The sequence below is a fragment of the Pteronotus mesoamericanus genome, unplaced genomic scaffold, assembly GCF_021234165.1.
Source record: "Pteronotus mesoamericanus isolate MK-2021 breed Mesoamerican mustached bat unplaced genomic scaffold, CSHL_Meso_final contig_164, whole genome shotgun sequence".
Taxonomy (NCBI): Eukaryota; Metazoa; Chordata; class Mammalia; order Chiroptera; family Mormoopidae; genus Pteronotus; species Pteronotus mesoamericanus.
In genome coordinates, this window is record NW_026555065.1 from 31696746 (window position 1) to 31709448 (window position 12703).

The 12703-nt window shown below is 43.0% G+C and overlaps 1 protein-coding gene across 1 annotated transcript; it reads left to right on the top strand.

Annotated features, from left to right (window-relative positions):
* Positions 1-583: 583 nt before the first annotated feature.
* Positions 584-1048, top strand: RNASE2 (ribonuclease A family member 2). The gene has a single exon (XM_054565199.1). The coding sequence runs from the start codon at positions 584-586 to the stop codon at positions 1046-1048; it is 465 nt and encodes a 154-aa protein (XP_054421174.1).
* The last annotated feature ends 11655 nt before the right edge of the window (positions 1049-12703 follow it).

Genomic DNA, 12703 nt, shown 5'->3' on the forward strand with positions numbered 1-12703 from the left:
CCATCCCCAAGTTCAGTTATAAAATTGAAGGCCATTCTGCAGCCAGTGTGTGTTTTTTGTCAACAGAAACCAGAATCACAGGCAGAGCTCTGTTCTGTGTGGGACGCCGGCTACCAGAGTTGAACCTCGAAAGCAGCAGCCAACTGTCCTTGCGTATGTGTTGATCAGCAAAGGATAAAACAAGAAGCTCGTTGCACAATGGGGCCATGTGCCAACCTGTGGGTTTCTTCACATCTTAGACTCAGACCGCACCTGGCTCTGCCAACCCCACTCACAGGCGCTGCTCTATATCTCCAGTCCACAGGACAGGGGAAACCAGCTGGATCTGTTCTTAGAGCCGCCACATCACAGAGACTAGGTAAGACAATGAGCCCCCTGACCTGAGACTGGAGGGCCAGCCTTGGGACAGCAACTGCAGTAGGACTGAGCTTAGGTTAGTACCCAGGACACAAGACAGATTTGGGGGAGCTGAAAAGGAAGAAAATAGAACATCAGTTACAGTGGGGGGCCTGCAGGGTGAGAGGCGAGAGGGTTGTCACTACCGGGCAGGATTGTAAGAGGTCCTTCTCTTTTTACAGGAAACATGGTTCTAACACTTCCAGATTCCCGGCTTTGTCTCCTTCTGCTGCTGGGGCTCTTAGGAATGACGACCTTGGTCCATGCCCCACCTCCTGGTATAACCTGGGCTCGGTGGTTTGAAATTCAGCACATTAATATGATCAGCAGACAATGCACCATCGCAATGCGGGCGATTAACCAATATAATACTCCTCGTTCTCGAAGGATATGCAAAAACGAAAATACTTTTCTCAATACAACTACATTAGCTGCTGTAACTAATCTTTGTTATACCCGAAATATAACCTGTTACAGGGGAGGCAATAATTGCTATAGGAGCCCAGCTGCAGTGAATCTTACCTACTGCAACCTCACAAGTCAAGGTCCAACTTACTTGCAGTGCCAATACCAGCAATATTTCGTACTGAAGAACTACAGCATAGCCTGTGACAGGACGCATGTTCCGGTTCACTTCGACAGACTCTACTAAGCTCTGGGTCCGCTCTCTGTGCCAAGCTCCTGCTCCAGCCCCGCCGTCACAGCCATGGTCCCAGGCCACCTCCTGCCCCCTGGATATCCGCGTCAGTCCTCGTCACCAGCCCACAACCCCCTTTAAGCTCTGCTGAGCTGAAGCTCCTGTGCACCTGCAATAAACTTCTTTGTAGAATCACCTACACGTCTATGTGTGTCTGTTTGTGCCCCCTGTGCAGTCATGAAGACGCATCTGGTCCAGATCTTTTTTTTTTTTTTTTTTTTTTTTGTCCTCTAATAGGGGATTTGAGGGAAATAGAGAGATACAAGTATAACAGGGTTCTTGTAAAATAAAGCAACTCGGAGTTCTCTCTCTCTCTCTTTCTCTCTCTGCCTCAAGTTGAAAACCTGAAGCTTCAACTGATCTGCATATTTATAGCCCAAGAGGTAAATGGCCCAGCTGAGTAAGTGGAAAGCAAATGTCTTTGATTCTGTCTGACTAATGAGCAAAAAGTTTTCTATAATATATGTAAAATTTTGCTGTGTAAAAAATTGTCATATTTGATGAATCCAAAAAAGAAACTTTAACCTCAGAGATACTTTTTCTGTATGTAAGTGTATCAATTTCACAGGTATAAGTGGTTATACGAGGGGTGGGTACAAGGAGGGAGGCAAACATGGAATGAGATCACTCGTTAAGGTAGTCCATGGGCAGGTTCTAGTGCTGCCTGGAGAAGAGGAGGAAGTCTTTCCCGGCAATTTCTATGTCCTGGAAAAGGGGCCAGCTGGTCCCGTGGTAGATGGAAAGGCAGGGAGGAAGCCCAACATTGAGATGCCTCATCAGGGTGAGGCCTCTCCTGCCCATTCTGGCCTCCACTGCTGTCCCCAAGGGGTAATCGGTGGTTCTTTCACACTCAGGTCAGGAAGAGGCCCAGACTCCAGCATTAGGGGATTCTACAGTCATGGAGAGAAGGGCTGGATACTGAGATCCCCTGCCCGCTTCCTTCTCAAGGCTGCACTCAGGAATGAATGAGGAACAGGAAGGAAAAAACCCTTACAAATTATGGTCAGCAGTAGCATTCAAGTGATTGTTTTGGTGACAGTGGTGGGAGTGTCTTTTTGGAGTGTCTGACTTCGGCTAGAGCAGAGGTGGCATGTCATCAAATCTGTACTTCTGTTCTTGGCACTGGGAGTACTGACCTCCCTTTTCAAGGGCCTCAGAGATAGTGTTTCCATTGCAAGCACTACTTCACTATGCCTTACAACTTGCTCTTATTAGTACTACAAACAGCAGCTGCATTTGTGCATATTCCCAGAGAAGTCATTGGTGGTTTTGCACCTCCAGGCGTGTTGTTGCCTGACACTATTGCACAGGGACTCTGGGTTTGGAAAATTGACATGCTCAACAGAATCCATTGACTTTAGATAAAGCAAGTCATGGCATAATTATATTCATTCTTCATATAGCCACAGAACAACAGAAAGAAGAGATTGAACACAGCAAAGATGGAATCATTGTCTTTTTTTTTAATACATGTTTTATTGATTATGCCATTACAGTTGTCCCATTTTTTTCTCCCCTTTGTTCCCCTCCACCTTGCAATGCCTCTCCCCCCAGCATTCCTCCTGCACCCCTTAGTTCATGCCTATGGGTTGTACATATTAGTTCTTTGGCTTCTCCATTTCCTATACTATTCTTAACCTCCCCTGCCTATTTTGTAACTACTACTTATGCTGTTTATTCCCTATACCTTTTCCCCCATTCTTCTCCCTCCCCTTCTTTGCTGACCTCCATTTCTATGATTCTGTTCCTGTTCTGGTTGTTTGCTTATTTTTTTTTTGTTTTTGTTTTTGTTTTTTGTTTTGTTTTCTATTAGGTTCAGTTGTTGATAGTTGTGAGTTTGTTGTCATTTTACTGTTCATAGTTTTTGATCTTCTTTTTCTTAGTAAGTCCCTTTAACATTTCATATACTAAGAGCTTAGTGATGATGAACTCCTTTAACTTGACCTTATCTAGGAAGCACTCTATCTGCCCTTCCATTCTAAATGATAGCTTTGTCGGATAGAGTCATCTTGGATGTAAGTCCTTGTCTTTCATGACTTTGAATACATTTTGTCAGCCCCTTCTTGCCTGCAAGGTTTCTTTTGAGAAATCAGCTGAATAGTCATATGGGCACTCCTTTGTAGGTAATTCTCTCCTCTCCTCTTGCTTCTTTTAAGATTCTCTTCTTATCTTTAATCTGGGGGGGGGGGCTTAATTATAATGTGCCTTTGTGTGATCCTCCTTAGGTCCAACTTATCTGGAATTCTCTGAGCTTCCTGAATCTTCTGGAAGTCTATTTCCTTTACCAGATTGGGGAACTTCTCCATTATTATTTCAAATGAGTTTTCAATTTCTTGCTCTTCCCCTTCTCCTTCTGGAACCCCTATGATTTGGATGTTGGAATGTTTAAAGTTGTCCCAGAGCTTCCTAAGTCTCTCCTCATTTTTTTGAATTCTTGTTTCTTCACTCTGTTCTGGTTGGATGTTTATCTCTTCCTTCTGCTCCAAATCATTGATTTGAGTCCTGGTTTCCTTCCCTTTACTGTTGGTTCCCTGTACATTTTTCTTTATTTCACTTTGTGTAGCCTTCACTTTTTCCTTCATTTTGAGACCATACTCAACCAATTCAGTGAGCATCCAGATTACCAGTGTTTTAAACTGTGCATCTGATAGGTTGGCTATCTGTTCATGGCTTAGTTCTGTTTTTGGAGCTTTGATCTGTTCTTTCATTGGGGCCATATTTCTTTGTCTCAGCACACCTATTACATTGGAAGGGGTGGAGCCTTAGGTATTCTCCAGGGTGAGGCAACCCAGGTCGCTGAGTTGTGACACAGTGTGTGGGGAAGGGATCTGAGAGGGAATAATGCCACTTGCTTGGCTCTTGGCCAGTTTTCAGTCATTTCCCCCAATACCCACAAGCAAATTGGGCCCTTCTAGTGCTGATTCCCAGGTGGGTGGGTTTGTGTACATTCTAGGACCCTGTGGGTCTCTCCAATGGACTCTCCTGTGAGACTGGGAGTTTCTCCTGCTGCCCCAGCCCCCTCAGCTTTGTACCTCCAGAGATTTTGAGGCTTCTTTTCCCACACTGGAACCCTGGATTGCGTGATCTGACTTGCTCCCCAGCTGTTCCCCCTGGTTTATCCGCACACAAATGTGGGACACCCAGTCCTCCAGCTGCTGCCTTGCCGGGCATCCTCTCTGCCCCAGCTGCCTGTCTCTGTCCCTCCTACTGGTCTGGATGAATGTTTCTTCTTTAGCTTCTTGGTTGTCGGACTTCCATACAGTTCGATTTTATGGCAATTTTGGTTAATTTTTGTTTTTAAGTGTGTTGTTGTCCTGTTTTTGGTTGCGCAAGGAGGCAAAGTGTACCTATCTATGCCTCCATCTTGGCCAGAAGTCAGAATCATTGTCTTGCAAAGGATATGGTCACTTCCATCACCAGTTCACATGACTTTTCCCAGTCTAGGATCTAGGACCAGCATCTTCCACACCTCAGAAGAGAGGTGATCAATTACCCACCTGTACAAAGTTCTCTCCACTTTGTATCTTGATCTTTTCCCCCAGTCATTTCTTCATTCATCCAGGACTAGTGAGCATATTTTGTGTTCCTGGCACTATTATAGATACTAATAAAGCAAAGTGAACAAAGACAGGTTTCTTCTCTCATGGTGCCACATTTTCCTGGGGCTAAGTACTAAACATATAAGGTGAATTTTCCTAGTGATAAATGTTAGGAAAAAGTAAGACAGAGCCATGTGATGGCAACAGTTTGGATGTGTCATGGAAGTGACAGCAGAGAGAAGAAGGCAGGAAAGAGCTGTGGAAGGGAACAAAATCTGAGCAAGATGAGAAGGAGCTGGTCATGCGGTAAGCAGGAAGAGAATCACCCCAGCAGAGAGAAGAGGATGTTCAGAATCACTAAGATAAATACAGGTTTAGCATTTTGGAAAGATAAAAGTCTAGTCTAGTAGGACTAGAGCATTAATAACCATTAGTATTAATAATGAAAGTGATGAGATTGAGACACTTCAGGGCTGAGGAGACCTGGGTAAAGAGGAGTTTCTAACTGAGAATCAAATGAAGTGTTTAAATATAGACTGATGTCATCTGAAATTAATTTGGCTGCTCTGACAGGAATGAAATTTTTCACCCCTTCTCTGGGATATAATTTTTGATGGAATTCAGATCCAGATTCTATCTCTTTCTGATTTCTCTAAAAGATCCTGACTCTCCCTCAATCCTTATAACAATATATACATTCCTAAAATATATTAATTTTCTCTCTATACCTATTCCTTTTGACTAAGAGGAATTGAAACATTGTTAGTTATAAAAAGTCCTAACAGATCAATAGTCCTGACATCCTGTAAAGAATGGTGGAAATTAAAGAGGGGAAAAAAGGCCAAATTTCTCTAAAGAAAGAAGCTCTAGGAAATACCTGGCCAACATGAAGGCATAGGTAGAAACACTTCACTTCCTCACACAACCAAAAGAAGGATAACAACAAATTCAAAAACCATAAGCAACCAGAACTGCCAGAATAGCAAACTGCCTAGAACTCTGACAATCAAAGAGTTAAAGAAACATTCATCCAGACTGGTAGGAGGGGTGGAGATGGGCAACCGAGCTGGCAAAGAGGACCCCCTGCAAGGCACAGGTATGGAGGGGTGGACTGTGCAGATATGGAGGGGCTGGCTGACCGGCAAGCTGAAGACTCAAAACCTCTAGCTGTAAAATACTGTGGGGACTGTGAAGGCAGGAGAAACTCCCAGTCTCACAGGAGAGTTTGCTGGAAAGTGGGGCTAAAAGGAGCCAGCAAGTGGCATTGTTCCCTCTGTTATACCTCCACCACATACAGTACCACAACGCAGCAAAAAGTGTTGCCTCGCCCTGGTGAATACCTGAGGCTCCATGCCCTTACAACATAACAGGTGTGCCGATGCAAAGAAATATGGCAAAAATGAAAGAACAGATCAAAACTCCAGAAAAAGAACTAAGCGACCGAGGAGATAGACAACCTATCTGATACAGGATTCCAAACACTGGTAATCTGGATGCTCACAGAATTGATTGAGCTTGATAGCAAAATGAAAGAAGACATGAAGGCTACACAACGTGAAATAAAGAAAAATGTACCGGGAACCAACAGTAAAGGGAAGGAAACTGGGACTCAAATCAATGATTTGGAACAAAAGGAAGAAATGAACATCCAACTGGAACAGAATGAAGAGACAAGAATTAAAAAATGAGGAGAGGCTTAGGAAGCTCTGGGACAACTTTAAGCACTCCAACATCCGAATCGTAGGGGTGACAGAAGGAGAAGAGGAAGAGCAAAAAATTGAAATCTTATTTGAACAAATAATGGAGAAGTTCCCCAATCTGGCAAAGGGAATAGACTTCCTGGAAGTCTAGGAAACACAGAAAGTTCCAAAGAAATTGGACCTAAGGAGGATCACACCAAGGCACATCATAATTAAGTTCCCCCCCTCCAGATAAAAGATAAGAAGAGAATCTTAAAAGAAGCAAGAGGAGAGAATTACCTACAAAGGAGTTCCCATTTCTCAAAAGAAACCTTACTGGCAAGAAGGAGCTAGATAGAAGTACTTGAAATCATGAAAAGCAAGGACTCACATCCAAGATGACTCTATCCAGCAAAGCTACCATTTAGAATGGAAGGGCAGATAAAAAGAGCTTTCTAGATAAGGTCAAGTTAAAGGAGTTCATCATCACCAAGCCCTTATTATAGGAAATGTTAAAGGGACTTAGCTAAGAAAAAGAAGAAGGTCAAAAACTATGAACAGTAAAATGACAACAAACTCACAACTATCAACAACTGAACCTAAAAAACAAAAACAAAAGCTAAGCAAACAACTAGAACAGGAACAAAATCACAGAAATCAAGATCACATGGAGGGTTATCAGTGGGGAGGGGGACGGGGAGAACGGTGGTAGGGGGAGGTACAGGGAAGAAGAAGCATAACTGGTAGCCATAAAACAGACAGGAGGAGGTTAAGAATAGTTTGGGATATAGAGAAGCCACAGAACTTATATGTACAAACCATGGACATGAACTAAGTGTTTGTGAGGGGGGAATGCTGGAGGGTGAGAGGGTGCAGGGCAGAGCGGGGAGAAAGGGAAGAAAAAATTGGGACAACTGTAATAGTATAATCAATAAGATATACTTAAAAAAAAAAGAAAGAAGCTCTACAATCTCCTTTAGTGACTGGAAGTCATTAATGTCTGACCCCCTTGTTCTCCATAAATGCTTCTCAACTCTACCAAAAACTTCCTTTCATTCCTTGACATAGAACATTTCTCCTTTTTTCTAGCTGGAAGTATGTATTGACTGGTACATATATCTTACTCTGTACAGGTTTGTTCTCTATCCAAATGTTTACGTTATTTCTTAAAGCTCCCAAGTCTTTTATCTCCCTCTCTTAGCCTGGAGCACAGGCAATGTGGAAAGGTCCAACATTGTGGAAAGTAGTTGGATGATGAGCCATAATGAATGTACATGAGAAATAGTGATTTCCTTGGACAAATTGTCTACAATGAATTATTTTATGACATTATTTCACAAAACACTGTGTATGTATATATTTATGATTGTGGTATTGGGCTGTGACATGACCTCAACTAAAGGAACAGAATTCTCAGGACAAGGAACTGTAAGATTTAGTCTAGGTTTTCCACTACCTGGCTTTGGAATTTTGAAAGATCCTCCCAACATGCTGTTCTTCCTCTATAAATAATGGGCTTGTATGAAATGTAATCTTCCAGCCCACATACTTTGAAGTCCTTTGAGTCCATAAGGGAGGAATAATTTTTCATACGTAGGTGTCTATGTTATTGCAGAGGTGTATATAAGTGAAATTTTAAGTACATATTTGTAAATTGTTTAATGACTTAAATTGGTTTTTTTGTAAGATCCATGAATTTGATAAAAAAAGCATGACTAATTAAAACTACATAATTGCTTATGCATAGTTTATTATTACTTTAAGACTCTACAGTAAAATTTAAATGTATTTATAGGAGGGAAGCTCTTTTGGTCTGACCCTCAGAACTTACCTGGCATTTGGATAAGATCAAAAACTTGCACAAAAGCTTAAGGCATTAGTTCAGGAATACCTAGGAATAAGAGATGATGAGACCAACTGGGTCAGTGGACCTGTGCAAAACCTGGAGAGATCAGTCACTCATCAAGTGCAAATTCATCAAGTATCCCTCGAACAGGAAGGCCTTTTCTTCTTTCTTTAAACTGCCTCTAGCCTAGTAGGCAGGCAAGAGGACAAACACTGTTTATCTTAAAAAGAAGCCTCAGGTAAGTGGTGATACATAGAGTCCCATACTCAGGTCACTCAGTCTGTCTCACTGGAATATTTCAGAACTGTTCCTTAGCACCAATAGTCAACCTTCTTTCGCAATTAGTTATATGATCAAATATTATAAACAAACCCATGAGTAACCTTTTCTGCCAACATGCTTATGGGATGCCACATATGAAAAACTTTCTGTGCCACAATATTTTCTACTACAATCCCTTGAGGAGCTTTTCACACTATGGATTCTTGAGCTCCACTCCAGATTTACTGACACAGAATGTCTGGATGTGGAGCTCAGGATTCAGCACTTCCAAATCTTTCTCCAGGTGGTTCTGACATAGCCTGTCCTCAGCCCAACATTTGGGGGCTACTGTTACCTGAACCTGACTTCAGAATCCTGTGATGGAAATATCTTGGTATTGGGGCCATTTTAGGGTGAGAGGAAGTGGAGGTACCATTTGCTTTGGGGCCCAAGATAATTCCAGCTACAAAGACTTCTAATCAAGCACCTATATCCTAGGAAAGGCCTGTGTTAACATGATTTAATCAGCACCTGAATGCACACAACAAACCTATCTGTCATTGAGACATTTTCCCTTAAGTAAAGGGAGAAATGGTTGAAGGTTTTGGCTGAGACCCTCTATGTGGGTAAAATACCTCAGTCTCATTGCTATGTCACATGTGCCTAGAACACACGTAGTGCTGAGCAGATGCTCAATAAATTTTTTTGAATGAATGAAGAGACACAGATTCATTTTTTAATTTTTGCATAATAAATTACCACAAACTTATCAACTTAAAAACAACAGACAATTATCTCACAGTTTTGAGGGGCCAGGAATCCAGGCTAGGCTTATCTGGGTCCTCTACTCAGGATCTCACAAGGCTGTAGTCAAGGTATTGGCCTGGCTATATTCTCATCTAGAAGTTCAGTTAAGGGAGAAGGCATTCCCAAGTTTATTTACATTGTTGGCAGAATTCATTTTCTTGCAGCTGTATGACTGAGGGTTCATTCTGTTGCTCGTTGTCAGGAAGGAGCCACACTCAGCTACTAGAGGCTGTCAACAATGTCCCATCCATGATCCCTCTCACAACATGGCAGCTTTGAGGGTGAGACTACCTCACCTCCTCCACACACCCCAAGCTTCTGCCCAATATTCTACAGCAGGAGGAGTCAAACTTTTCTGCTCTTGCCTCTCTTTTATACTCTTAAAAATTAATGAGCATTCCAAAGAGTTTTGGGGGTCATACCTATTTATATTTACCATATTATAAATTTAACACTGTGAAAGCTTTCAATTCTTGAACATTAATTCATTTTAAAATAACAATAGTGGACCCATTGTATATATATATTGAAATCATACATTATATAAAATAATCCAATTTCCCAAAACAAAAGTTAATATGAAGAATGGCATTGTTTTATATTTTTTTGAAAATTTCTTAAAGCTTGGCTTACAATAGATAGCTGGATTGTCATATCTGTTTTCTAGTCAATCTACTGTATAATGTTACTTTGTTGAATTATATAAAGAAAATCCAGACTCTCGCAGATATATATGTGTGTAGATTAGGACCTCTTTGACATACCAAAAGGGTTTTGAGGACCATCAGGATCCTTGGGCCACACCTTGACAACTGCTTTACCAGAGAAAAAGTAGTATACTACATAATATTGCAACCACCCCAAACGGAACACACTTACTAAGGATAAATAAGGGAAGCTAATGAACATCAAGTGTCTGTGCTGTGGTAAAACCACTTAACTCAGGTGCTCAGAAGTATCATGTAACAATTTTATATGTACTTACGTGTATGATCAATTAAAATGGCAAAACAATAATTTTATTACTCATGTTCAAAAACAGCTTCCACATTAAGGGAGAATGACAAGGATCCTTGTAGATGTAAAAGGTAGAGAACCATTAGAATGGAGACTGGTTCATCTCTCACATTCTAAAGATACATTTTATTAAGGAAACAACATTATTACCTGAGGGGAGGAGGAAAAACCCTGATAAAGCAAGTATTTCAGCTTGGATGATATGCCTGTCTAGGAGCTGAGAAACAGAGACAACTTGGAACTTCTCTTAAACCTACAATGCATTCTGCCTCCCTCTGAGAAGCTGCCCACAGTAAGGGAGAACACTCAAGCTTTGAGAGAGACCCTGAAGATTCTGCTACTGCCTGCTATTGTGTCACTATCTGGGCCTCAGTAAAATACAGATAATCACACCAGCCTTATGGACTACTGTGAGAGTCAAATGAGTCAATTTAAATAATGAAAAATTTACAAACTTCCAATTTGCTATAGAATAAGCTTAACGTGAATATAAAAATAAGTTAGTTTCCCATCCTGACATTTTAGTTTGTTCACCATATATAAAAATAGTTATTATTTTAACCCTCTCTAGTATTAGAAGGCCAAAGCTTGATCCCATTGATACTGACTTCCTGGGTTCTCCTTACAATAAAAAATAACTGAGTAGTGCCAAAAATGTTCACTTTCCCCAGGCTGGTACAGTGATATCAGGTGCACCTGGAAGGGTTTTCTGTTGTCAACCCACAGCTCCACCCACCCCACACTCAGGCAAGAGCTTCAGAACATCGCGTCCTGAGAGCACACGGAGTGACTTACCAAAGGCACGTACACTATAGATAAATACACGGGGCTTGATGTCACTGCTTTGTTCCAGTGTATTAATTCCAGCTTGGTTATACTTAGTAAAAGTTCAGAAACAAACAGAATATTCAGAATATGGAACTGATTAAAATATCCTCACAACGGAGTATTATGAAGTCATTAAATAGAATGAGGTATTCCTGCCAGTGGCGTGGACTATGTCCAAATATATTGTTAGTGGGAAAGAGGTAATGGTGTAGAGCAGCGGTCCCCAACCTTGTGGCAGCAGGGACCGGTTTTGTGAGGCAGGGGTGGAAGGAGAGAGCTCAGCAGGCAGAGCTCAGTCTGGCTTGCCTCGTGTTCTGGCTCTTAACAGGCGGCCGACGGGTGCTGGTCCGTGGGCCGGAGGTTAGGGACCCCTAGGGTAGAGCATTGTGTATAAAATGTTACTACTTTGGGGGGGCGGTGAATGGGAGATAAACACGCATACATGTCAATAACCTTATATGTGTAGCATACAGAAGACTATAAAAGGATAGAAAAAAACGGCATAATTATTGCATCTGGAAAAGAAATTCGGGACCTAAAAGACAAGGACCGGAGGAAGACATCATTTTTACTAGACCTGCTCTCAATGTTTGATCTTACGCCTGCTATCTGCAGGTGCAATGCATCTGTATACACATATAAAGGAAAAAGTCAGACTACTTCACTGTAGGAAGCCCTTCCTCAGTTGAGTAAGGAAGGTTCCCTGATAATTAAAAGTTCAAACAATGAAGTTATGAAATAAAACTTAAAACTACCATGGGAAGGCAGCATAGAGTTGATCTCGAAACCCCCACCCCTCACTACACAGCAAACAAGCAGCTGTGCAGATGCCGCCTCCTCCCTGGCCCTGGCCTCCTTTCTCCTTCGTCAGGAGAGTTCACGGCACCCTGTAGGCGCCCGTTTTTTAAAGCCTTTTGTTTATTTTCCTGCGGTTTTCCTCAGTGATTAAATGAGGATTTGAAAGTTTGAGGCCATCTCTAAGAAGATAACGTTCTGGTCCTAGTCGGTCCGCGGAGCGCCCCCTACCGGCCATGACGGAGGCCGCCGCGGAACCGGCCTGAGCTGGAGAAGGTGCAGAGAACAAGGGTCGCCCCGGATCCGCCCGCCCCTCTCCGCGCAGCGCCTTGTTCTGGGCTGTGCTCCAGTCGGGGGAATGTGGCTATGAAGGAAGCGGGAAGTCCTCCAGACCCCTCTCTAGGAACCCGTGACCAGCCCCCGCGGACCTGAAGAATACCCTGCGGGCCCGGTCCCTCGGTGCTCAGGGTCAGCACCCCCGGCGTTTTATTCGAGCGGCTCCTGAGCACGTCGGAGCGTGAGCCCGGAGAGTAGCATCCCAGGGTGAGAGCACGGCTTTCCCGCATAGAGACCCACCAGGCCATCAGCACCGTGCACAGGCACACCGACTCTCTGGGCCCTCCTGCCCTCTCATTCCCATCCAGAAAGAAGGCAGGAGTTCGGCGACCCAGGCAAGAAAACTGGTCGGAAGCCCGGCAGGAGCCCCGCACAGGATTTCGCGGCAGCTCCTGCCCTCTGCTGGCGGAAAGGAGCATTTACACATGGCTGTCATTGAAGGTCGCCTAGGGAGCCAACTTTGTCACCCAGGGCCGAGGTTGAGAGAGAGGCAAGTAGCTGG

What these genes read in the sequence shown, in the direction of transcription:
- RNASE2 (XM_054565199.1), top strand. Translation starts at nt 584, where the DNA reads ATGGTTCTAACACTTCCAGATTCCCGGCTTTGTCTCCTTCTGCTGCTG.